This window comes from Parus major, chromosome Z (assembly GCF_001522545.3).
Source record: "Parus major isolate Abel chromosome Z, Parus_major1.1, whole genome shotgun sequence".
Lineage (NCBI taxonomy): Eukaryota > Metazoa > Chordata > Aves > Passeriformes > Paridae > Parus > Parus major.
In genome coordinates, this window is record NC_031799.1 from 61,131,406 (window position 1) to 61,158,433 (window position 27,028).

Sequence of the window (27,028 nt, forward strand, 5' to 3'; positions counted from 1 at the left end):
CTTCCTTCCTTCCGCCACTTCCTTGCTTTCCTTCCTTCCTTCCTTCCTGCCTTCCTTCCTTCCTGCCTTCCATCCTGCCTTCCTGCCTCCCTCCCTCCTACACTTCCATACTTCCACATTTCCACACTTCCTTCCACATCTCCATACTTCTTTCCACACTTCCTTCCTTCTCCTTCCTTCATCTTCTTGCTGATGTTTTTGTTGAGTTTATTCAACATTATCCATTTATACTTAGAGGGAGGGTGAAGCTCCCTTGGGTAGCCCTGTGATTTTCAAAATTATATTAATTCAGAGGGAGGGGTCTTCTTTCCATTCCAGGAAGGTTCCCACCTTCCTTGGTAGACAAATGCCTTTTAAGCCAAGACACAGTAGTATAAGAAAAGCCTTTCACATAAGAACTTGTAGTAACCTGTAAGATCTGTGATGTTTCCAAGCCAATCTGTGTGCTGTTTTTCAAGTAGGTGAACATTTTACAGTAGGGACTCTTGTTCTCAATACAGATGGGTTAAAGAAACCTTTTGTTTATGAAGACAGAATTAACCAGATAGGATCCAGCTATTTATTTATATATATGAATAGCTATTTATATCTATCTATCTATCTATCTTTCTATCTCTCTCTTTCTCTCTTTCTCTCTCCCTATTCCTATATCTATACCCAACATAAAGCAAAATTCAGAGCACAGTGTTTACATCACATTCTAAAACCACCACACTAAAATTACTGATTTCAGGTGAAAAGAACTGACTGTAGGCCTCTTCACTTGTCTTCTCTTGAATCTTTATCTCACTACACTACTTCAGGAAATAGCATCCCAACAGCAGGAAATGGAAACCCCTTTCTTAGTGGGGACAATAAACATAAATGACATAAATACACGTGGTGGTGGAAACCCAACCACACCTTCCCGACGACAGGAAGCAGTGACTTCAAGATCCTGTTAGAACCCACCTAAATGAATTAAAGAGTCATTGCTAAAACATATAATTCTTCCTTACCTGCTGTCAGTCAGCCCCAGCAAACTAGCCTCAGCAACAAAATACCTAAAATTTTATTAAAAAGGATGTAAGCAAGTGGAGAATTAAACACAGGCAAAATCCTGATGTAAAAATAGCCTTATGAGGACAGATTTCGGCTGTGGGTTTTTCACATCATAGAACAAAGTAATACCAGTACTCCCCTAAAACATTATGTCAATAATGTTTATCCATGTCAGAACTCAAAAAGAAAAATACATTAAAAGAAGGACTACAATACCTCTTGAAAATTCATGATTGCATTCCCATTTTTTCCTTTGAAAATTTGATGTTGTGTCTTGACAGTGACAAATTGCATGTTCTTTGCTCAGTAGACTTTCCTGATAATAGAAGATATTCTTCCCCAAGAGAAGGAATATTTCAGGTAAACACATTCACATGTACTGAGACTGCCCTTTACTGAAAAAGAGTTTGATCTAATTGGTAGAATATCATCATGGAACAGAACATTTTAAAATAGATTACCAGGTAAACTTTAAATAACTTCAAACATTGAAAATGCCTATTTTTCTTAAGATACGATTCCTAAGATATTCATATCTGTGAAACGCAAGTTTTGCACTGCTATACCACATACTCAATGACAGCTACATAGTATTTATCTTCTGAATAATTCTTAAAGACTAATCAATTCACATAAAAAAACCACGAAGATAAAACAGAAAAGAGCAAAATTGCACTATTGCAGTTTTAGCATAAGTTTATTATAACGTAATTGTTTATACCATCAAAATTTTCTTTAAAGTTTAGGGGAATCTACTGTAGAGGAATATATGTGTATTTCACTGTAATCTTTCTGTCACAGAACCCAACAGATTTCTATCTACTGTTATCTAACTATGAAAAAGTTAAAAAACAAAACTTGCAGCTCATCCTCCAGACAATCAGTTAGTTTTCTATCATGCTTAGGTAGAAAATAAGTGTAGCCTTATTCTTCCACACAGTGAGAACAGAAAGAGAGAAAGTAACATACAGGAAAAAAACGTACCAGCCACGTCTGTGTATACCTTTAATTTTTCCTTGCTACACAGATATATAGCTCTGTATGATCTGCATATAAAATACCTGATGTAGAAATGTGAATTGCTGTGAATATGCAACAGGAAAGTAAAAAAAAATAAACTATTACTAAAACAAGATTTTTTTTCAAATGTGTATGAGATGGGGTTGCCTCCTTTCCATGTGTTTTTGTTTTTCCTTCTCCTGTCTACACAGTATATGCTCTGCTTTGATAACAGTAAGTCATGATGTGGTCCTGCTTTCTCTGGGTGCCACAAGCTGGGAAATTACTCCCTTGACTTACGAGTTACAATATGAACATTTGCTATGGACAGCAAGTGTCTTTCTGACTTGGCCACTGACATGACAAATTGAAGCAGGGCCTTCAGAAACAAGTCAGCTTTCCTGGTTAACCATGCAGCATTTGCTCAGGCAAAACAACCGATAAAATATACTTTCCGCTCAGTTTTTTTTTTTAGTGCTTGCTTGGATTCCTGCAACAATTTGAAAGATGAAAAGGTTTGCATTTTACAAAACAAAACCCAACCCAGACAAAGAGTGGCTCAGTGCATGTGGGAATTCAATCTGTGCTTCTCTCATCCACAACAAAAAATGCCTTCTATTCTAGTGAGAAAGGGAAAGGCTGGAAACTCCCATGCTGATAGTCCTGATGTTTTTCTGCTGCTACAGTGTGTCAAAGGTTAGTTCCCTCCCACCTGCATCACACTTTGCTTCTTCTAATACACAACCAAGCATTCAGACAATAAGATTAAAAATCATGTTGCTCATGGGAGGCTCTCTCAGACATTCAGTGCTCCCTTCTCAAATATCCCAGTCCAGCACAGATAAAATCATTAACTTGTACCTTAATAAGAGCTTTGTATGATTGTTTTATTTTTAAACACTATTTACTGACTATCACTAAAATTAAGCACAATCTTAGTAGAATCAAATAAATGTCAACAGTTTCATTCAGCACACTTGCGATCATGGATAAGGGTGATAGATAACCAGACCTTCTTTGTTACAACCTCTTAGGAGAAAAATAATAAACCTAGAGACATTCTGTGTTATGTGACATAAGAGCAACTCCAAAGGAAAACAAACTGTCTTTTAAGAGATTATATGCTGTCGCTGGGTTCTAGAAATGGAAGCAGTGATATTACGAAGCATATATTTGGGTGGAAAAAAAAAAAGATTTTTTTTTTTCAGAAAAACTGCAGCCTCGGATTTAAAAAGAATGCCTGTGTTACTTTTTTTTTGATATTGCATATTAGAAGTTGAAGAAGGAAGCAGTAGCAGCACTGGTAGCAAGTCACCTCCCCAGCACTGACAGCAAGGCTGGTATTCTTGTGGGGTAGCCTGATCCTGTTTTGCAGTGGTTTTGATGAAACTCCCTGACCATCACGTCAGTAGCCAGCACCTCCATGGTTAGTTGCTGACTGTTGTAAGTGATGGATCAAGCCCAAAGGGAGAAGGATGAACAGAGTTAGGTTAAATTCATAGAGTTTACCTTACTCAGCAGATAAAAGAGACCACTAGTGTCACGCAATTTGCAGAACAGATAAGGAAATGTGAAATATAAATGCAGAATTATGCTCATTTATTAATACCTGATGGACAGTACATTGAAACAAATAATTACAAAAGGACGCTGTACCTCTGAGGTACCTCATGAGAGTGATCTGCTGTTTTAAGATCACATATTGTCATCAAAGTCTGGAAATTATGCAAATAGTAATAGCTACATTTAGAGGTCTGCACAAGTGAAGACTTCCCCACATAAATAGTAATTGTCTCTCAGGAAAGGCAATGATTTTTGTGTGAAGCAAAGGTGCTACCTACAGGCTTGAGCAGAGAATGACATGCAGGGAAGCTCAGGAAAAAGGATCCCATTTTATAAGGAAATAGAATAGAAATAGCATTACCACTAAACTAAGCACCTCTTAATTTCAGGCTAAAGAACACATTTTATCTAACTTTTAAAAATCCATAATATCAAAGATTTTCAGTTAACCCAATTTAATTTAGATTTAATTCTAAATATTACAATGGCATCTGTATTTTTCTAGGTTTCTTTAATCAGTTACTGTAGCATAAAAAAATAGGCTAACTTTCTTTTTTAATGAACAGACATTAAGTAAACTGCATGGTCTTCTGATATTCTTATTTCAGGCATATTTTTACTGACAAATAAACTTGGCCATAACTATCAAAAGATCACATCTGAAGATCAAAATTAATGTTTGGTCTTACAAATACAGTTAAATACCAGACAGGAAGTAGTTGTACCGTATTAAATATGTATCTATACCTATTGTTTATACAATGTTTCATTCAATATGGTGCAACTGTACTGAGAGTCACTTGCCTAAAAATAACAGGATGTCCAGTATTTTTGAGATAATGAAAAATGCTTGTGAAAGTGCTTTAAGCTAAGAGCCTGCTTTCTCTTGCTCTGCATCTTTTACACATTTGTACCCAATCAGATCAGACATGGCAAATATTTATGAATATGTGTAGACCTACTGTTGGGGATATTCCTACTGATTTGAATGAACTTAATGATATGAATTTAAAAGCACAGGGTCTGTTTAACTGCTAGGAACAAAGGTGTGCTCACCACCCTGTACGTGCCACTGCAGTATACATCCAACACATAATGGTAACAGCAGTAGCAGCAGTGTTCTCTTCCATTTACCTTCAGCTAAGAATAAGGCAAGCAGTGAAACTGAAAACTAATACATTCGGCCTTTCAAAAAAATTCAGACACCATTTTTTATTTTCCATTTTTGAGGGAACAGCTTCAAAAGTGCACAAAAATAGAAGAGAAAAAGAGAAATATTATTAAATGCATTTTGTATTATATAATTGAGTAATAATTGAGCACGTTTTCCCTTTCAAATATATAATTCAGCAGTTCTGTATTTAAAGGTTGTATTTTTCATATCTAAAGTGAAGAAAAGACAACACCCTGTCACAAGTACAATTACATAAATCTTAGAATCCCTACCATGCTATCAAAACATGAATTTTAAAATTAGATTTTCTTTTCTGTCCATTTGTCCAAATACTGAATTCCTTTTAGGGAGTAAATGTCCACATAATTTTTAATTCATATCAAATAATTGTGACATTCAAAGTCAATTATCTGATGAGCTGAAAAAGTGCCTTAGTTTACTGTCTCAGACAAATAGATAATGTAGATTAAAGCACTTTTATGAAATAATTAGGATTCATTAGTAGCTAATTCCAGCTTGTCTAAAAACGCCATTCCAAAGAAAAAAAACACAACATAAGCTTAAAAATAAATAAAAAATAAACTCAGAGAAGAACCAATTGTACTGATGTATGCCATAGAAGGACATAAAGAATCTTCAGCAGCAATACATATCTTTTGATTTATTCTTAAGTTACTCAAATCTCTCTTAAGGACAAGATCTTATTCATACTGTTACTGATTTTTGATTCAAATTATTATGCAAAATATCCAATTCATGATTTTCAGATGAAATTTCAAGAATGGTCTGATCAAAACCTGTCAGCTATTCCTATTCTTATTTTTAGAAAATGAGTAAAAAAAAAAGTTTACATTACTGTAATTCTACATATACATTATTTTACATATAATATAATTACATCACAATTAAATAAGCTCAATTCTATTTTTTTATTAAGATGACTCTGTATAATCTTTTTATATAAATATCTCATTATAACTAAACTCTTCAGAGTACATTTAAATGACTGTTGAAGAGAGAACCACACAAGCTGTGGCAGCATGTTCATAACAACTTTACTGTGAAATTAATATTTAACTCATTTTAAAATACTTAATGCCTCCTATATAGTTGTCTGTAAATTAGTTCAGTGCCTTTGCCACTAATAGAATTTATCTGTATGTTATTCTGCTCTCCCAATTTTTAATCAGAAAGTCCATGAGCTGTTAGTGGTAATGTACATTGATAGCTGGAGAAATAGCAGTAAAGAGAAAAGTTCCTACTAGATTTCTCATTATGGTCACTAAATTTTAAATGATATGCCCAAATCCTTCTATTAATAACTTGCCTATGACAAACTAATGCAGCAAAATTCAACACCATTTTGGTGACATCTATTATTTTATATGCAAAGGTTTTTTTTCTCCCTTGTTAGATTTTCTTAACCCGTAGTCAATATTAAATTCTTCCAAAGAGTGAGGATAGCAGATGTCAATAAACACTCATGATGAATGGAAAACAACGGCTTGCAAATGGCTGCAAAAAATATTTCTGACAGGGAAAAATTCAAAATTATTCAGTTACATGCAAATATTCTTAATTTTGCTGCAGGTATATGCAATACAAGCTTTTCCAACTTTTAAAATCATAACTGACTTAACTAAACAACTAAACCCTTAACTAAACCCTGCTGCATTATCTCACGTATGTCTTAAAATTAATTTCTTCTTTGAATTGCTGAAACAGTATTTGCAAGAAGTTCCTTCCAGGAAAAGGGATATTATGTTTTTCTTTGTACTTTTCCATTAAATGTTCACAGAGTTCTTCAGAACACTGATCAAAACTGAAAAAGTAAAACAAAAAAATTTTCCTTATGAATGCTTGATGACCTTTGACATCATTCACTATTTAGAAGCCCATAAAAGAATAGATAACATATATGACTCACAAGTTACCAATTACAAAAAATTATCTGGAGTAGAATGCTACAGTAACGCAAAAAGATGGATTACTTGTCATACACCAACAAAGCTTTTGTTTGCAAATCCAGTATCTCACTTCTTTCTTTCGTGTTGGGAAACCTAAAATGATTTCTAAACTACATTAACTTAAAAAAATGCAGCCCATCATACAGGTCAACACTGAAGGTGACCCAGAAATAATCTGTCATTTTTTAACCAATATATATTTTATATTTGACTATCAGTTCTAAAAAATCAAAAGTCAGCAGAAATGAGATACATCACAGAGCAATCAGATAGTCCTGTACTTCAGAGGTATCGGGGGTTGCTGGTTCTACCAGCCAGATCTTAAAGTGGTCTCAAGAGAAGTGCCGCATTTGTCACTGCCAGGTCGGCAACAGAATTTAATTAGTCAATAATCACATTTTAGAGCATAGGCATCCCCTGTTTTAAAACACTCCTCCTGCACTAGAAATTCTTCAGGGTTTTGGGTTTACTTTCTTCTGTGCATCTTGGGAGGAGACAAATTTTTCGATTTTTAATAGAAAGAATGGGAGAAAGAATGGATGTCTGCAGAAAATAAAATAAATACAAGCTTCAGAGTACCGCAGTGCAGTGTCATCAGCTGTTGAGGAGTTATCTATGAAAAACTCTGTCTGGTGATGCAGCCGAGCATTCGTTACACATTCTGACTGGCAAATGACAGGACTGCTCAAATCAGATATAAACCAAGATGAACTTTATTTTCAACCAGAAACCACAAACCCCCTTTTCAGCCTTTTGCCTTCCCTGCAAACAGTGAACCCATTGCTTGTGGCACAATGCTGAGAGAAAAGCAGGAATGCTTCTGATGCTTATAAAAGTAACTGCTGTATCTCTCAGTTCCAGTTTAAGTGCTGACTCCCTTTTCACATACATTTTTTGCTCTGCCTGTGCCAGAATCCACACCCATCGTTGGCTTACTAACTTTGGCCTAAGCAAGGGAGGACACCTGATTTATAACACTGCTAGTTACAGCTCTTAACTGTCTTGCACTGTGAGAAACAGTGGAATGATTTCATTAAAATAATTTAATTCAAATCAGACATATTAGACATTGTAAGTAAAGGAGCAGAAGGGTGAGTGCAGTGATCCGGAGACAATGAGGCATACTAACCAGAGTTTCCCAGGTTCAGATCCCAGGTCAGATACATACTCCCTGCTCCCAGCTTCAGCCGAGAGTGTGCCCGGAAGTGCTGCCGCTGCTTTGGGGAGAAAGGAGGAGTAGGCTTGTGTGTCAGGGTGGGGAGGAAGGGGGGGATTAGCTGCATTGTCACTCACTAATGACAGCTGCCGGATGATTAGAAACCACATTAAGTTCTTAACTTTAACTTTGCTAATCAGCAAGATCAAACTCCTACAACCTAACTGGTGTTTTTTCATATTACAAAAAAATAAAGTGCACATTTGCTGCCTAATCAGGATGTAGGGCAGTGAACAAGCACACGGTTGTAAAAATTAACTTTGATGGAATAAAACATTTGACTGTTTTGGATTGGCCCACAGCATCATTTGCAATGGCTATGCATACAGAACTGAGGTTTTAAGCAGTATTATTTCTTCCTATGAAATTGTGACATTCAAGAATCAACTAACAAAAGGGAAAGTATATTTAAGCATTTTGACATAATATTCTTCAGGAAGGTGGCACTTGAGAACAGCACAGCTCTGCTACATTTACTGCAAGAAAGCAAAATTAAACCAAAACAAAAACTTGCAGAAAAAGAGCTGAATAGCTTTTACGATGACTATTCTCTGAGCAAGTTGGTGGTCAAAGCAAATGAACGTTAACTTCTGGGAAATGTGCAGTTTTGCTTTATTCTCCATATAGACAGAAAGTTTACTTCTTTAACAGTGTGTTTGAAGCTATTTCAAAATAGATTATTAATGATGAAGCTATAATGCATGTATTTTCTTCAGGTTTGGTTGCCGTTGTTGGGGTTTTTGTTTTGTTTTCTTATTTTTTGTTGTTGTTTTCGGGTTTTATGTGTTTTGTTTATTCTGTTGGGTGTTTTGTTTTTTGGTTTTCTTGTTGGAGGGTTTGGGTTGGGTTTTTCTTTCTTTCTTTTTTTTTTTTTTTCTTTACTTAACCTCCGGCTTTGATGTGGCTGCTTTCGGATATACAATGGTTACCCAACCATTTTATGGCTTTAACAAACCCTTACTTTCTGCCTTGTACTCTATACAATGTAGCCTCTATTTGCACCCAAGTGGTACTAAATTACAGATAAAGTTACAGCAAATTTGTTTTCTCAAAAAAGCAGTGAAGCCTAACATCCCTTGAGTAATAACAGACTTGCTTTTAATTCAGAAGTAGAACTGGAATAATTTTCCCTCAGAAAATGCAACAATTGAGCTGTTCTTCCAGGGCTGAATGGGGCATGGCTCAGTTTGCAGGTGTGCAGGTGCTCCAGCGTAGAGGGAGAAGAATGCCTGACCTGGATGGGCAGCCCAGGCTGTGGTAGGTAACTCCAGACTGGCCCACCATCCATTGGATGGGGCTGACAGAGCTCTCAAATCTGATGCAAAGAAATATGCTCCAGTGAATCAGTAATTTATAGATATGTATCTTGCTCATACTGCTGAAATCAAAGTAGCTAATAAAAACCTGAAGCACCCTTGGAGCAAAGCAGAAATGTCTTAAAAGGTTAAAACTCCATAAATCACAGCCAAAGCGATTCTTGAATGTGAAAATAGTACATTATAAAGACCTACGAGCACACTGAAGTTATTTTTCAAATGTTCCAGCTAATAGACTGTGATGAAGAAGTAAGTTTTTTAATGTGTTTCACCAGAGTTGTGTTAAAGAAGTTAAACATTCAGGATTAAAACCCAAATCCAGCTGATACAAAGCTGCAGTGCTATGAAGAGCATGATATAATACAGAAGCAAAACTCAAGCAAGGCTTTAGTTACCTCTACTGTAAAATAAATCACTCCAATACATTTCCATGTTTACTTGCTGCAATATTGTGATACTATTTCCAAGAGATGAAAATCAAGCACATTTAAGGAATAAGCATTAAGTGCTGTTAATGTAGTCTTATGCCAGTAATCATTGTCTTGGGAAAAGTATATTGTGTTTTATATACTAATGCTATGATGTGTTTATTAACTCAGAATCCCTCTGCTAACGATGCTCTAAGCAAGTAATAATTAATATGGTGGTAAAAAAATAATTTTGAATTTAGTTCATGTTAAAGGAATATATTATCTGCTGGTATTATTTCTTCTTCAAGAGAAAAGAGCAAAAAGAACACTGTAATACAAGCAAAAATTACTCAGTCTTTCTTTTTAAAGGAAAACATGCTTTAATAAACATTATTGGTATCTCTTACAGTATTGATTTCCCATTTTCAAAGGAATTAGCTGGTCTTAATTTTAAAAACATATTTTTTCTAGAAAATGAAGAATTTGTCATTGGAAAATAAAGATTCAAATGCACGCACCTGTGCCTTCTAATCTAAGATAAGGAAGAGATTTTTTTCTCTGCCATGTAAATAAGCACCAGAAAGAAATAGTGAGAACAGCTGAACAGACACCATGCACTTAAGAACTGAGGAGAAATGTAAGGAAATACCAAAAGTTCCAATTATGTAATACCAGTTTTAACAGATAACTCTGCACTGTTAGTAACAGTTGTGAGAGTAGTCGTCAATCCCAAATAAGTAAGACTAAATTATGTCAATTTTTTTATTTTTGAAAATCAGTGGGTTCTCCATAGACTACTTGTATCCCTGGAAAACAATTGGTTTCTTGTAACTTCAAACCTACAGAAATAGTATAGATATTCTTCATGGAAATGCACAGACTCACAGGTCTGCCATACAGTTTTAAGTCTATTCAATATCAGGTGCAGACATTTGAATTACAGCTACTATTTTTTTTTCCTCTTCAGTAACAATTGGAGTCACAACTACAGTTATTTCACTGGTGTTAATACTTACCCTGGAATAAATACAATCTACCACTGAATCCAAAATAAATAATATTTTTAAAATTATGTCACCTTTTTTATTGCAAAGTATTAAACAGATTTCATGTATGGTTTGTTTTTTTTTCCACTTTGGAAAAGTAAATAAGCTAAAAATAAAAATAAAAATGCCGCTTTCATCAAACAAGTGGTATGATATTTACAGACTTTTTACTTCAAGGACAACTGAAATTCTTCTTTCCTGAGCAAGTTAAATCACATAAGCATGACACTTGGTAAAAATTTAACATTCTGTTCACATTGTTAAGTGTTCCCCATATTATAAAACTATCTAGGCAACATTGTTTCTTGCTTCAACACTTAATTAAAATAATCTTTGAGGTATTTTCTGCTTCTCTTTATATTGCCATGACGAGTACAAGAGGTTACTGTGCAAGACAGGCCATTGCAAACCTGCAGGCTCTACCAGTGATGTGGCTAAAGCTACACAAGCATTTTCTTTGCAAAACTGTAACGGCAAATTTTGCCTTTAATTGAGAAATTTAAGAAAACATTCTGTCTGGATAGTAATCTATATGATTCACCCTTGTCATTGAGATCTTTATGTTTTCCCTCGGCAGGATAGGGGGAAAAAGCACATACAAAAGTACCTCAGGAAAGCGTAATTTTTCAGAAAAAAAATTATTTAACTCTAATTTTTCAGAGACAGAAAACAACCTGAGTGGGATCTTCACTAACCTTGACTGAAACTATACAATAAAAATTAGGCTAATAAACTGCTGTATAACTCATACATAATCTAGAAGAAAAGTAAAAATATCCATCCTTTGTGAACTTCTGAGGTGTTTTTCTGCAACAGTTCACTTTTTGTCCTTTTGACATTAAGACCGTCTGCTCAGCACACAGACTCATTATCTCAAGCAAGGGACAACTTCTATTGCTATGGCTTTTTCACACTGGGTCACAAGGAAATTTCCCTATCTCTGACAAAAAACAATTGTAAAAGACCAGTGCTTTCACAGGACCTTCCTACATAAATCTCAGTGGAGTTCCACTGGAAACAAAGCTTCTTGCATTGAAAGTCCACCTTACCATCATCATCACAAACAGGATCACCACCCTCCAGGGATTTCCAAGAACTAAATAAGCTTTCAAATCCTTTCCAGCTCCAAACCATACATTTATGGAATGGAAGCATGCAGCATCTCTCTTTTGCCAAAAACGTACGATAAAGCTATGTGTGGCAGACACTCCCTTTTTAGGAAAAAGGGACAAAACACATATAAGTTTTCCAATGATTACTTGAGTTTGTTTTTCTTTAGAGGCTTTACTTACATTATCAATAAAAGCAATTACAGTTAGTCATATAGCATATGTGGCACTAGAAGACACAAAATATGGTCTAAGGCTTTTTAATGTTAACAGCCTGGATTTCCCATTCAGCTACCAAAACTGAATTTATAAAATTGTGAGTTAAACAATATAAGCTGTAGAAATGTATTTTTATGCATATTTGAATTGTTACAAAATTGTTTAAAGTGTTTCCACTCCAGTGAAATCCAGCACATTGAAAATAACTTTTTTCCCTTAATTTTTTCACCAGGACGTTAATGTCATCACCTACCAGCTACATACCTGCTAAAGAAACAACTGCTCTGCAGGGATACGTACACTGAAGATTCCTTAAGGAGCAATAGGAAGAAACCAGTAGTTTAACTTCCAAATTTAATTTCTGTCCTTTCTAAGCTTTTTGCACACTGTATTTTCAAAAGATTTTAAACAATTTCTCCTCTGTCTGATTTACCTTACTTGGGCAAGACATACCTGCTTCTTTTGCCACTACACTGCAACTTTTGGCAAAACTATTACATTACACTGATTTTAACTGTTGAATAGTCCAGTGAAACCAGTATGTCCTACAGTTCTTCCACTTCAAAACAATCCTTATAATACTTACTCCTACTAAAACAAAAAGGAAGTAAAACACTCTTTGTAACGTGATTTTATAATGTGTTGGTTCCCATAATATTCATCATTAGAAGATTACGAAAGAGTAAGGTATCTTACTCAGTCATGTGAAGTATCTAAGTCATGGAAGCTTAAATGGCCAAGATCTCCTGTGATAGCTGTGAATTAGCACCTCAGGGAACCTGAGGATGATAGGGTACACATCTACCTTAGAACACCCAAGCTACTTAGTAATTATCCAAATTCAGTAGCAATGATGTCTGAATTCTTTCAAGTGCCAAGTTTTTCATTCAGTCCAGTTTCATGCACTGAAGAGGAGAGTGCAAGTAAGAATTGGTGATGCAATGCAAGCCCTCCATGGGGGCCCAAGGGTCCACACTGCAACTCTTCCAGTAACACCAGGCACTGGGAGACTGCCTTGTACATATCTTGGGCTATCAGAAACATACTGCAGAGTAAGACTGAAACTCACACAAATTGGCTGCCCAGATTTCTACTCACATCATGACTTTAGCAGGAAATCTAAGCTTACTTTTAGAACTTTTCTCATTCTATGGGAGAGTAATATGGGAGAGTAAATAATAGTTTTTGTCAACTTCCACAATTTTTCATCAACCACATTTTTGTCTGTCAGACTTTTTGGCATATCATGCTATAACAGCATTTGAAAAGATTTGGTAGTTAAAAACTTTCAGAATACTGTCAGCTTTCTATGAAAATACAAGGGAAAAATGGCATAATATTGAAGGAGAAGTCTAAGACTTGGGATACCAATGTGTTATGCTACTGTCTATTCCTGTTTGATAAATCAAAGAACAAGGAAAGTAATTCCCCACACACCATAGGTGTTTTTGAGATTTAATGCCTTAAGATTACGAAGAAACTCAGAACAGCATCTAGTTAGGTACTAAAATATATATGCTGGTAAAATAAACACCTAAGGGAGCAATTAGAGTGCTTAAATGTAGAGACAGTGCCATTTTAGACACCCTCGGGTGGGCATCCCAGTCACCTGGATGGTGATGGCAGAAATGACAGAACGAACCTAAGACAGACACATACTCTTCTGGGACAGCAGCTGGACAGCACACAGGTTGCTCTACATTACTGAAAATGGCACAGGTCTGTGTTTGGGCAATAAATCTCACTCTTAAATTAGTTCAACAAGTATGCATTCACTCTGTGAAGAAAGTAAAATTAAAGTGACTTTTTATTAAAAAAATAATATATTAAAAGAGGCTTTTACATAAGTATTCCCAGTCTTTCTTTTTATCAGAATTGCAAACATACAATTTGTGAAACAAAAGATGTGGACTGATGACACCATTTTTTCCATTCCTGTGTCATTCCTCAGTTGTTATAGTTAGGAGGCATATTTTTACTCACAGCTGGTGCTGCTTTGTTCTTTCAGTATTAATAGCTAATGGATCTATTTGGTCCTATATACCAGGTTCTGCTATTTTTTTCTTTCTTATTCCACTTTCTAAAATATGGCACAAGGTATAGGAAAGTGTTGCAAAAAGCTTAAATTCCATTGTAATTTTGAAGAGGTCTAACATTAGTTCTGCTGATACATAGAAAATTAGGAAAGAGGAAACAGAACTTAGACCCCTTTTCTTAATGTCTACTTTACTTTGGAATAAAACCCCCACCAAACCCCACAGCAGTCTGGTCCACTTCTTTTTCTAACCTGCTGGTGATGACACAGATGACAAAAAGCTGAAAAAACCTTACACGTGTGTGTACTGTGCATCAGAAATTAATCTTCTTCCTGACCTTGCCATAGCCATACTACTTAACCTCTGCAAATCTCTCTTTTGAGAACAGTCAGTTTTGATAGCTACAACAATTTTTGGAAGGGTTTTTTTCTAGGACACAAAAAAAAGCTTTTGCAACTCCCTTACCAACACTTGTTCAAATTTCTAGACAAGAGATGGCAAAGATAATATGATGACACATTTCACCCTGGATCAGCAAAAAAACTATTTGAAGGTTGTATCCTCAATAATGGTATCCACAATGGGAACACCTACAAGGTTTTTAATATATGTGAAAAATTCTGATTCTCTTAAAATTACAATGTGAAAAAATAAGGAAAATATGTAATAATTACAACAAAGGCATTCCAACCCCTGATGGTATCATACCAAGTCTCTCCGGAAACATAATCTTTCTTTGTCTTCATTTTTGCGCAAACATTGTTTCCAAAATACACAGTATTGTCTCCCTTTTTATTAGGGAAAAGCTCAGTAAATTGACAAAATTGTTCTGCTGTCTCATTTCCTTCTAGGAATTTGTCCTTTTAAATCCTGTTTCCTTTTCAATTAATTAATGTGACACCTCCAGAACTAAATGGCATATGTGCAAGAGAACTAACACTAAATCAAAAGCTAGGGACACTATTATGTCATTTTCACACATGAATTCTGTAATGTTAGAAGACAAAGTGAAGGTGAGTTAGGCCTGACAAATGATTTGGATGCAGGGAGAGTCATTTCATCAATATTTGAGAGGCTGGGAAAGAAAAAAAAATGTTTTCTCTGTGTATGCATGTACACACATAGAATGAATGAAAGGAATAGGAAAAGGAATAGGAGAAGTGTCCATGAGAAGCTTTAGTTTGAGACTAGAATGTATGTTCATCAGGTGAGGGCACTCTGCCTCCTACTGATAAATGAAATGTTAATTTTATGAGTAACAGTTAAATGTTCAAGTAGACAATTAAGTACCTTACCAAGGACATTTTGGGATACCAAACACTTTATATGTAAGTGTTTATATATATGTAAGACTATATATTCTCTCATACTTCATATTTAGTGTTCCTCTAAGTAAAATACACGGTTCTCTTTAGTTACTCAGTTATAAAAAGCACTTTAAAGGCAAGGGGATATTTTTGATAATGCTCATCTTAAACTTTTCATTAAACTACCAAATTTAAATTTTACCTTTTTGTGCACTCTGACATTTTTGTCTGGCATTTTCATTAATTTTGCAACATACATAGCTGAAATGTTAACTGATCAATACTTTGTCTTTCTCATGTAGCACTGGAGCAAAGCTCCCTAAGGACCACAGAGCAGTACAGAAATTAAATGTGTATCAAATGTTAACGTTAAACACAGCAGTACTTACTGTATAATGACTGAAATGGTTAAAAGGATTCCAAATGGACAGACAGTAGCACAAATTATCTACCATCACATTTCAAGATTAAAGTTTGTACCATAAAATAATTCATTGACTCACACTGAAGAGTGGTCTTTCACTGATAGCCCCATTGTCCAATTATTTTTCAGCTCATTACAGTGAGAAATGCTAGTATTGGAAAAAAAGAATACACACCGTTTTCGCCTCATGTTGCACCCACTGACATCTAAAAGAACACAAATGTCTGGTCAAGAAGCTGATGGAAATTAGGCTAAACTTCGCAGACATTTCAGTGCCCACAGTGGATTAATCTGAGGAAAAAACATCCACTTTTGCATACTCTACTAAAGTTCTTTCTCCTGAAATGTACCATATTAATTACCAAATAATAATAAAAAAATTAACTGCTAAATATTGCAAAGGTCTGTTTTAAACAGAAAAAAATATGTGATTTTATGGCAGATGTTCTCTATATATTCTGTTTTTCCCCATTGTATTTAGGCCTTAGGAAGCATAAACATAAGTACATAACACATTCTTGATCAGCCTCTAGACATGTGGTAAAATAAAGCTGTTCTGGAATTGGAATATTAACTTAATATTGTTGCTATGTACTTCCTTTATTCAACAAAAAATACAAAAAAAAGCAGGAGAGAATATAGAATTTTCTAATTGCTCTATGACAAAGTCATATGCTAGGCAGATCAACCTATGGTTCATGAGCTACTTATTATCATCTTTATTATCTTTAAGTATTTTTAGGTATCTGAAAAATAACAGCTATTGATACATCACAGTTATATCAGCCTGAAAATACATATCTATATTGGTAGGAATTTTTCTTCTGCTGTGAATTACCAAAGCATAGAAAAAATAAATGGGAGTGAAAACTCTCAGTTATTCAGACAAAGTCCCCAGTGAAGATGATGAGCTTATGAAGTTTAATAGAAACAGGTAAAATATTGTTTAGTTGAGGAAATGCATAATCTAGAACCTTGAAAACTTAATTTGAAGTTTCTGTATCTCTATCAACAGCACACACAACACTGGTCATTGAGATGATGGCTTCAGACAGATTTTAGAAAGAAACATCCTAAAACTTAATACAGCATTTCCATGCCTAAAATGTTCCAAATAATGTAAAAGTTTGACACAGCTAAGCTAAGGAGTATAAATAATCAGCAAGCCCCATCAATGAACACTGTTAACCTTGGTGACTAACAAAGGCAAATGATTTTAATAAGAACTGCAGTGAAGAGTACACAAGGCATATAAAGCAGGTAACTGTAACTTATTATAGTTACCATATTAATCAAGGTTTTCAGTAGGTTTTCAAGGGTAGTTCTCCTTCCTGATCTATCTTAGTAATTACATTTTTGAAAACTGAGCTATTCTGCCAGAAGTTCTTCACCTGTGGTCCTGCATATCCCCATCAGAAAGAAAAGCCTCATGGTAAAGAAGTATCCATAATTGTAATGCCAAAAATGTGGGGCATTGGGAGATACAAAAAATCTACCCTTACATATGCAGTTTAGGTGAAATAACTCTATCTGTATATCAGGATGCACCCACTGCAGTGTATTTTCAAGTCCAACCAGATAGAAGTTCATTTAAAACTTTACTTCTCATATACTGTTTATTAGTCTACCTAAAGAGCTGAAGACCTCCAGAACAGACTGCTTCTCATCTCCTTTCTGGAACTGACGTTTCACTGTGACATTTCCTAGCCTCTAGTAAACAACTTCAAGAGGATATGTAATTTGTATAACAGTGAACATAAAATGTAACATATATGTACATTTATTTTGTACACTGTATTAAATTCAAATGTAGCCTTAGTGCAAGTATAATTCACCATAACACAAACAAGTGGATTGCTCTCAAGATGTCAACAGCCTATGAAAGTCCAGAAAACATCTAAACCCAAAGCTTATAATCATGATAAAAATTCACAAATATTTGACTTGGCCAGCAAAAACTTCTTTTGCCTGACAGAGGAATGACTTGATCCTTGCAGAGAATACCAACAGGCAGAAAAGCAGAGGATGCATTTTGGATGCAGAACAGGAATACATCTCTACAATCACAGCACTGATGTAAACATAAAAATCTACTGCAACACTTACACAGCAAAACAAATGCTGTAAGAAAACCAAGAAAATCAGATTTTTGAAATACGTCTCTCTATATAGATAGGAATGAAAAATATGAATATATATATAAAATATAATCAGAAACATATTTCTACTGCAATATGCACTGTAACTATAATAATAACATATACTGATTATTGACCTCCCTACTCAAATTCTGTTTTATGTACCACTACTACTACTACTTATTATGATACTGATTTTTTTCTGTGACCAGAAACAATTACAGTTTAACAGCAACACCACTTCTGCCACAGCCACAGAAGTGTGCCATGGGCAAAAAAATATTAATCTGCCCAACGAATAGGATGTCTTTCCATTTTCCTTTCTTCCACTGGTAACAGCTGAGCGTTCCATATCCTTATTAAAATCTGACTTAGAGTGATGAATACTTACTAACTGAAGCAGTAATAGCAATATGAACATTTGAGTTTTATGTTGAAACCTGCATTTTCCTATGTAGTGTTGATAACTTTTAACTGGAATGATAGATTGCCTTCCCACAGCAAACAGTAGCAAGCATATTCAGTCTTTGCACAGAGTGCCATTACTACAGACATCAGTAAAAGTACAACCCCCTGGCTCTCTGAATAGCATATGTATCTCCTGTACTCCCAATGAACATGGCAACCACGGACCAACAGCATCCTGCCATCCTTGACAGGCACAGGAGGGTTTAACAAGCAACAGAGTTCAAATGGGGCTATGTTAGAAGAAACTTTCTGCAAAACAGCATGACTTAGTGACACAGCCAACTACCCCAATGCCTGGTTTGATTTCTCCAAATTTGAGGCACCTGACCTTCAAGCACCCAAGTAAAAAGTACTGTCACCAGACAATGCATGAATTCAAAGTTATACCAAAACTTCCCTGATCATAATCGTGGTGGAGAGGCTCCAAATCAGAGTATTTCAGCCGATTTAATAAACGTATAAATTACAGAAAGTATGTCCATGTATACATTTCTACTCTCATATGAAAAAATAATGGTCTTGTTTGTAGATCTTATGATTTTAAAAACGAAAAGGTACTTATCTGGGTAACACAATGCAATCTTACAATTGTGCTTGGAATTTTTAAAATTTAACATAAAAATAAAGGTTAATAATAATGAAGATCATGTTCATGAAGAAAGTGGCCATCTTGTTTAAATAGCTAAGAAAAAATTCACTAAAACCATTCACTAAAAACTATGACCAGAGCTTGCTGCCTAAAAGGTACTAGTTTGTTTGCATTTATGGTTTTAAGGTTGGGCTTGTTTTATTTTTGTGGATGTTTTTAATCTAGGAACACCACCTGTGAATAATTAGTAAACAAAAATACTTTAAGAGTCAATATTCAATATGCAGGTGAACCAAACAAAATTTAATGGAAATAATTTTTTCATTATTTATATGCTATTTCATTTATATATCATATTATTTCATTAAGGGAGAAGCTTAAAATATATTATCCATAGTTCACTGACTCTGGTTTGATATGGATCACCTGCTTGTAATCCAATCTTGCTTATATAATCTATTACATTTTAACTATAAATATACAATTATAATCTTTAAAAGAACACTCTTATTTGTGTGACATTTTAAACTTGATTATTTTTTTAAAAACCGAATAAACGTGACTTATGGTATCATCATAATGCACACTTTTAAGTAAATTAAAAAGAAACCACCAATCTACACAGTATTGTCTCTCAATCTAGAACATAAACACACTGGGATGATTAAAAATAATACAAAGACCATACCAAAAAAGCAGCTAGACTTCTTGGTGGAGAATCCCAGTCAAAACAACTGCTAATATAGCAGACAGCAGTAACGACCGCCATGACACAATGCTTCATCCGGATGAAGTTCCTTAACAGTAGCTGTTAAAAGGATGAAAGATTGAAAATATTTCAAAACCTCAAAAAGTTTCTGGAGAAGTTCATGCTAACAATACTGCCATTCTCAATTTGGGTGAAGGCTTAGAAAATACTAAGCTCTCTAGCTCACAAATTGAGCAAGTTAGTTTAAAATCTGTGACTTGTAAGAGAGAGAATTTGCTAAGTGTATCAATTGGTATTTGTTGAATTTAATTCTAGATGGTACAAAAATTGTTCAACATTAAAAAGCCACTTAGAAAATTTCAAAAGTTATTTTGTTAATTAGATTACAGTTTCATTAAGCCTTTCTTAACAAATGTTGGACTTTTTTAATAAAAAAGAGGCTGCAAGACACTAAACTGAAACCATGCAACTCTACTGGTCTAATATAATTAAGATATCTGCACCATTTAACATTTTTTACTTTCTGCTGTGATTTATTTTGAAAGCATTGTTTTAAGTATTTACCGAAGTAATCTACATACTTTCAAAGTACATAAATGTAAGACATAAAAACTCTACATTTTGATTCAGGAAAATGTACTTTAATCTTCTAAAATGGCAAAACACTTCACCACAAAAAGTGAACAAATCAGTGAATGATTTGTGTACTGAGTCGCATAGCAAATGGTCACTCCTCCTGCCATCTCCAAAAGTCACAATGCCACTTTCATTTATGAAAGTGGGAAGAAGAATGAATCTTGAGTAAAAGGCTTTGTTGCTTCTTAGCTGGAATAGTAGTGCAAAATGCAGCTTTAGTAACTGCATTACTTAAAATTGAAAATAAAGAAATATTTTGCCTCTTGAAAATTTTTTTTATGAACTGATACAAAATTCATCCAGCAGGTAATTTAAACCATGCTCAAGTCTACAAGCTTTCAGAAACAAAGAAAACATTTCTGAGATCTTTGACTTTTCTCTGAAAACAACAAAAATCTTGTTCCCATAGTCCAACAAGTTCTCTTCATGTCAGATACAACGTTTGTGGAACACGAAAAACTGAGTCCAAAGTAGTTTGAGTGCAGAAAAATATGTGCATTTAAATAATTTTTTACCAAAACATTGAAACTGTGTGTAGCAAAAATATACAGAGAAAAAAGAGTCGAGTTGTATTCCTAGGATTCCAAAGAGTTTTAGTCTGCTTTCACCTTTGATTCAAGCCTTACTCAAGTAACTTCTTTGAAATTTGGCTAAAAGAATGCTGGCTCTCTACCTGAAACAAATGGAGAACTTTTGTGTCGAAGTTAACAGCAAAAATTTATGCAAGACTTATTTTACATGCACCTGTGCAATAATCTGATACGTGTGAAACCTGATGGTTTCAACTGTGCTCTTATTCATGTATTTCATGGAAATTAGGCAGCAATTTATAGAGGAGACACATTAAACCCATGTATTTTGTTTCTGACTTTTCAACCTATCATATTCTTCTGTAAACATGTAATGAAAATGTTATTCTTTACTCTCAGCAGTATGACACCAGATATTTGAATGTGCACACTTGATATTAAGGATTTTAGAAAGGATTAGTGTTTCCTTACTCTTTACCTGTTTAGACAGTCTGTCTTCCTCTTCAATGTACTTCTGTTCTTTGGGCATTAAGGTTCGTATGCTGGCTTTCACCTATGCATTAAAACGTGTGTCAGTATTTCAAGTTTACTTGCTCCTCACAGGCTTCAATTCGCAAAATTTACCAAGTTTCAAAGTCATGGCTGCCAAGCTCGGGACACATAAGCATACACAGAGACAAGAGCTGCTGTTCAGTACATTAGCAGCAATAGCAGCAGCAGCAACAAAAAGAGTGGGTGTGCCAAGCAGTGGCAGAAGAGTATTCTGTAGTATAAATCAAGGCTTAGAAAAAATGAGGAATGACAGAAATTCTCTACAAATCAGGAACAAAAGCTTTCATGAAACTGAACTCTTTAGCAGTACAAAAAAACCTAAAGTTAAGACTTACAGCATTAAAAATCACATCTATTTCAAGATAGATGACCCCTTTTGTTGGCCCTGTCAGCTGCTTGTTTTTCAAGACGTAGGCTTTCTGTTCACCATTTTGAATCTGCAGGAAAAGGACATGACAGCCGTCTGTCTTGCGGTCTCCGCTGAATACACCCCCCCGGTGACCCCTGACCCCCAGCTGCTGAAACTGACAGAGAACCCAAAACAACTGTGGCAAGTCTGACAAGTACCTGTTCATTACCAGGACCGAGTCTGTCAGGAAAAATTAACTATCATGGGATTCAACATGGCCGTGAAGAGTATGTTAAAATTTTAGTGTTATTACAGACCTTGGTTGAGAAATGACAGACTCAGAGCTGCAAATTTTTTATTTTTTTTTTTTCCCTCTTTCCCCCCTTTCATTTTCAGAAAAAATTCAGAGCAGTATGTCAGGTGAATGAGGCTTACAGACAGCAATGGTATAGCAACTTTGCCTAGAAAGTCAGCACTTCGATCGCGGTCCTCGTCGTAAACTGTCACTTCAAGCACTGAGTGGATGTCCTTTATATTGCTACAAAGAGAGAAGTACACACAGAAGAAAGAAGTCACACCAACGGGTACCAAGGACAAAACTGTCAAAGGTTAGCACAGATATCCATCTGTTTTTTTCAAGCCATGGAGGAGAACTGAGCTCAAGTAAATGAAACATCTCTGAATATAACCAAAATGCTTTCTTAGGGCTGCAATGGTTACTCTCTCTTTTTCTCTCTGCAAGGCTTTTTATAACAAAAATACTTTTTAAGGGCTGCAGATATCACTTCTCTCTCTGCAAGGTTTTTCCAGTAGAAGTTTTCTGAAGGATGCTGCTTTAAACCGGGGCTTTGCTCTGCATGACCTGCAAGGAGCAGCACTGGGTGCTCTACACTGGGTACAGCCACCAGCAGAAGGACAGAGAGCTTTTAAAAGCTACTCTTAAACACTGCTACCCTTGTGGCAATTCTTTCTGCAAATACAGTGAAACCTGTAGGCTACAAACTGGAAATAATTACAAGTTACAAGAGCATATACTTGCACTAAGAACAAGTTCTTTGTTTCTGAAATCCTCAATTAATTACAAATATACAACAAATTACATCAAATAAAGAACAAACAATATGGAAGAATGCATCTCTCAGGTACAGCTGAGGAAAAAAGACTACAAGCTATTAAACACTCCATTGCCGCGCACAGGAAATGTCGCTGTACATTGTAAACTTCTGGGTGAAAAATTCATATTCCTTATTTGAATTAAAAAAAAATTATTTTACAGAACTCATGTTTGATTGAATGGCTGCTCCAGGAAATACAAATTCAAACAAAGCAGCTGAACTTCAATAAAATATACTCCTTCAGATGAGGGATTGCTAGCCCAAAAATTAATTAAGAAGTCCAAGGATAAATGCAAATGTACATAGAGGCAAGGCCTGGAAAGCCTTTAGAGGTTTTCTATTCGATTTCTGATTAGGTTTTTGTCCTCTACAAGTCCAGGCAATTCCTTGTTCAGAGAACACTGTTGAGAAGTACAGGATGATTAGTTGCTGGCTCTATTGGTAAATAATTAAAAATATATCAATGAACAATTAAGCATGGTTTTGCAGAAACAGAAATGAGAACTACTGTAATAAGCCATTGAAAAGTACAACTACTGTGAGATGTTTTTTCTTTCATTCTGAATTAATTTCTGAGAGCTCACTGCAGGTCGAGAAAACCTGTAGATGCTACACATCTACGTATGAATAACAAATCTAGAGGGGAAAACAAAAATTAAAATCACACTGAGTTTTGAGATTAAGTGTAAAGTATAGCATTTTCATGTATGATAAAGTGAAATAAGTGTACACAAAACTAAAGCTTCTACTGTTTTTGCAGAGGATTGTTACTGATTTCCGCAGTAGTGAGACCTGCAATGATCAGTTTTTTCTCCTCACTGGTGTCACATTGCAGTAAGATAGAGAGAAGGGTGGAAAAAAGGGTGACTGGGCAAGGCAAACAACAAGGACATTTTGTCTCTGGAAGCTTTTAACTGCATTCAAAATAAGACAAGGATAAAAGAACCAATCACATCACTTCCCATTAAATTGTTTTAGAATGCATTTTACCCTATAGCTGGATTGTACAAGTATTATACTAGATGGTATTGTGAGAATTGCAGCTGGTAAATGCAAACAAGAAGTGGAAACTATTTCATCGTAATTCAGACAAATATAAATGCATGTAAAATTTCTATCTTTATGTAGTTATCTAATTTTTTTTACAGTTAACAACCACATTTTAATGAAGGCCATATTCACAGTATCTTTTTTTCCCTACTCAAAACTTCAGGGGCAAATCCATCACACTGGATTTGACCCTTGAAACGCTTGCTTGACCTAACAGGAGTCTGGTGTGCACAGCATTACTCATACCTGGTTTGCACGAAACAGACCTGACATTTTTACATTTTAAATTATATAATTTCTCTAATTTTTTATATCTTCAATCCTCAAAACGTACTGGATGTTTAGTTAGGCAGTTATCAGTATGTCATCACCATTCTTCTTTAGAACTACCAGTAAGCATTTTTGCTTGCTCTGCAACACCCTCCCCTCCAAAAAACTACCCAAAACTACTGCCCATCCATTCCCCCCCACCTAAATCCAAACACCTACAATGTGAAGATTTTGTTCCATTCTGGATTGAGGTTCCTGTAGACTGTATGTGTCAGCAGTCTGTCATTGTTCAATTCAACTACACAAAACGGGTCACTTTTACCTGTAAGAGAAAATTGTGAACAGATTTCATGAACTAAGAAAACACATGATGAGCAAGCTGTAAATAAAAACAAGTTTAGGGGGCTGTTTCTCATTTTCTGAGCTTCACTGTAATGGATGGTTTGGTCTGCACTATATTCAAGATATCCATAACACACTACTCATCTCCATAATCTATTAACATTCTTTGCTAAAAGAACAATTTTTCTGCCTTAAAAAAAAGGAGGGGGAGGGGGCAAAAAAAATCACCATACAGACTCTTCTGATGAAACACAGCATGTTCCTAAAAATTGCCAAGCACCCTTGAGAGACAGCTAAGAGAACTTTACTTCAATTGTACCAATTCTCTCAACTTTAAAGATAACATAAAATGGGAGTGTTTTGATATACAGATAATTATTCTGTATTATTTGTAACAACATAGCACCTACAAAAATTATCCAAAGACTATTGTTCTGTATTATGTTTCACACTGAACAAATTCTCTCCCCAGAATCAAAGAATCTTAAAGACAGCCTCATATAAAAGCCTAACAGATGGCAAAGTGGGCAAGTATAATTAAAGAATGAGATGGTATGGGCTGGAATGATGGGGTGTAGTCTCAGCACAGCAGAAAGGCAAACATGGTTGATATTTTATTATATATTAAAGCACAAAAAAGTAGTTTTGGGTATGTTTACAAGGAGGACCCTCAGCATGAAAGCCACCAAAAGAGAAAGTATGAAGCTGCTGTTTTGAAAAATGCATTATGTAGATAATTGTGTGCAAGCAGGATAATGGAAATGGACGTCTATGTTTTTTTCCTTTAAAGAAAATCAAGTGTGTGTGTGTGTGTGTGTGTGTTTGTGTCCTTAAATATTAAATCGAGAGATTACAGCAAAAGACTTCACAAAAGCTTAGATATTAAGGAAAGTGCAAGAAAAATGATTACAACTTCAAGTTTAGGGGTAGAACATGAAACTGACAGTAACCCTTTTATGGTTTGATTTTGGAAAGGTGTCATGGTTTAAGCCCACCAAGAAATAAGCTGCTCCCCTCTTCCCCAGCCTCTCTTTCAGGTGAGAGAAACTAAAGGCAGAAATTATGGGATGACATAACAACTTACAGGAAACAGTATTGAGATAAGAAAGCAAACAGTAACAGTGTAGAAGAGAGGGTGATTACATGCAAAACGCTCAGCGAGTCTGACACACCACCTCCACAGATAGTGCCACCTAACCTCTCCTTCCACCACGATTTTTCCCACAAGCCTGAGACAATAAAAAATAACAGCACACAAACTTTCCACACCTACACTTCTTCTCCCCAAGACCAAGACAATGAAAAAAACTACAATGTTAGACAAATTCTCCAGTTGGGACCAGCACCAACCAAACATTCCTCTCACCAGACACTCCCCCAGAAAGGAAGTGCACTGCCCCCATCTTTCTCCACCCGAAGCCATGACCTATTCATCTGGGAAGTGAGACTCCCTGATCGGTGATGATTTGAGTGTATAGAATAACAGCCTAGATGTGGCCCCAGGCTCTGCCCTCACATGTCCCTGACCAAGCTACAACAACAAAAAGGATAAGAAGAAAAGCAGACACCTGAATCTGATGCTTAAGAGCAGCTTGGCTGTCTGAAAAAGGAGTGCTCTGAAGTGGGAGAAAGAAAAAGGTGGCAGGATTGGTATCTTCAGCGTTTCAGGGCAATCCTGAAATTTTCTAGAAGGTTAAGGAGGGGTAGCAAGGTAGACCTAAGGAACAGCTATGTTGGAAAGAACACTAATGAAAACATGAGGGGCATGGTGGGGACACCTCTTTCAATAAAGAGACAATAAAGGGAAAAAATCACATTGTGAACTAAATTATTTAACTCACAGCTCAAATTATGTCAGTAATGGCAACTGCTATAAATGCTGTCCAAAACAGAGACATGATATCCTGCCTTTATATTTTTATTTTCTCCAGCAGCTGAAGGGAGTAACCTTTGCCTTTGGCAGAGTACAAGTGTACACATTATTTTCATGTAAGTAGAAAGCTGAACAACAAATTGCTGCTTCCTGGACCCAGGGGAACTTTGTCTGATGTAAATGAACAATTGAGTTGTGTAGTACCTCTTGGGTTGCTCTTCTCGCCAGAGTTTTCTTTGGGCAGTAAACTGTTCAAAATATATTGAATGTTGGCATTGGTCTTCCACAATTAAATCTAGCATACTAGGCAACTGTATTTCTCAATGTCTTCAATAACTCTGTATTATTTCTCATGCATTATTAGAAACCATATACTAAGTAGCTACAGTAGCTACATTAGTGGGGCTACATAAATGATATTAGGGAAGCACATAATTTGTTCCATACCTTATACAAATGACAATGAAATCTATACTTTGACAAAGCTGTCCAGGGACCACATCTCCCAAATTGCAGTATTGATTTTGATTACACCAAGGGCTGATGTGCATATTATTAACTTTAATGATAAAGAATAATT

General features: G+C 35.4%; 1 protein-coding gene across 3 annotated transcripts in view; it reads right to left on the minus strand.

Annotated features, from left to right (window-relative positions):
• MCTP1 (multiple C2 and transmembrane domain containing 1) overlaps nucleotides 1-27,028 on the minus strand; it is a 216,858-nt gene that overhangs the window by 83,214 nt on the left and 106,616 nt on the right. For all 3 annotated transcript variants that reach the window (XM_015653442.2, XM_015653441.2, XM_033520479.1), the window contains 5 exons: nucleotides 24,453-24,555; nucleotides 22,234-22,336; nucleotides 21,785-21,886; nucleotides 21,376-21,450; nucleotides 19,711-19,830 (listed from right to left, as the gene is read on the minus strand). In XM_015653442.2, the coding sequence (XP_015508928.1) occupies nucleotides 19,711-19,830; nucleotides 21,376-21,450; nucleotides 21,785-21,886; nucleotides 22,234-22,336; nucleotides 24,453-24,555 (503 nt within the window). The remainder of the gene's footprint in view (nucleotides 1-19,710; nucleotides 19,831-21,375; nucleotides 21,451-21,784; nucleotides 21,887-22,233; nucleotides 22,337-24,452; nucleotides 24,556-27,028) is intronic.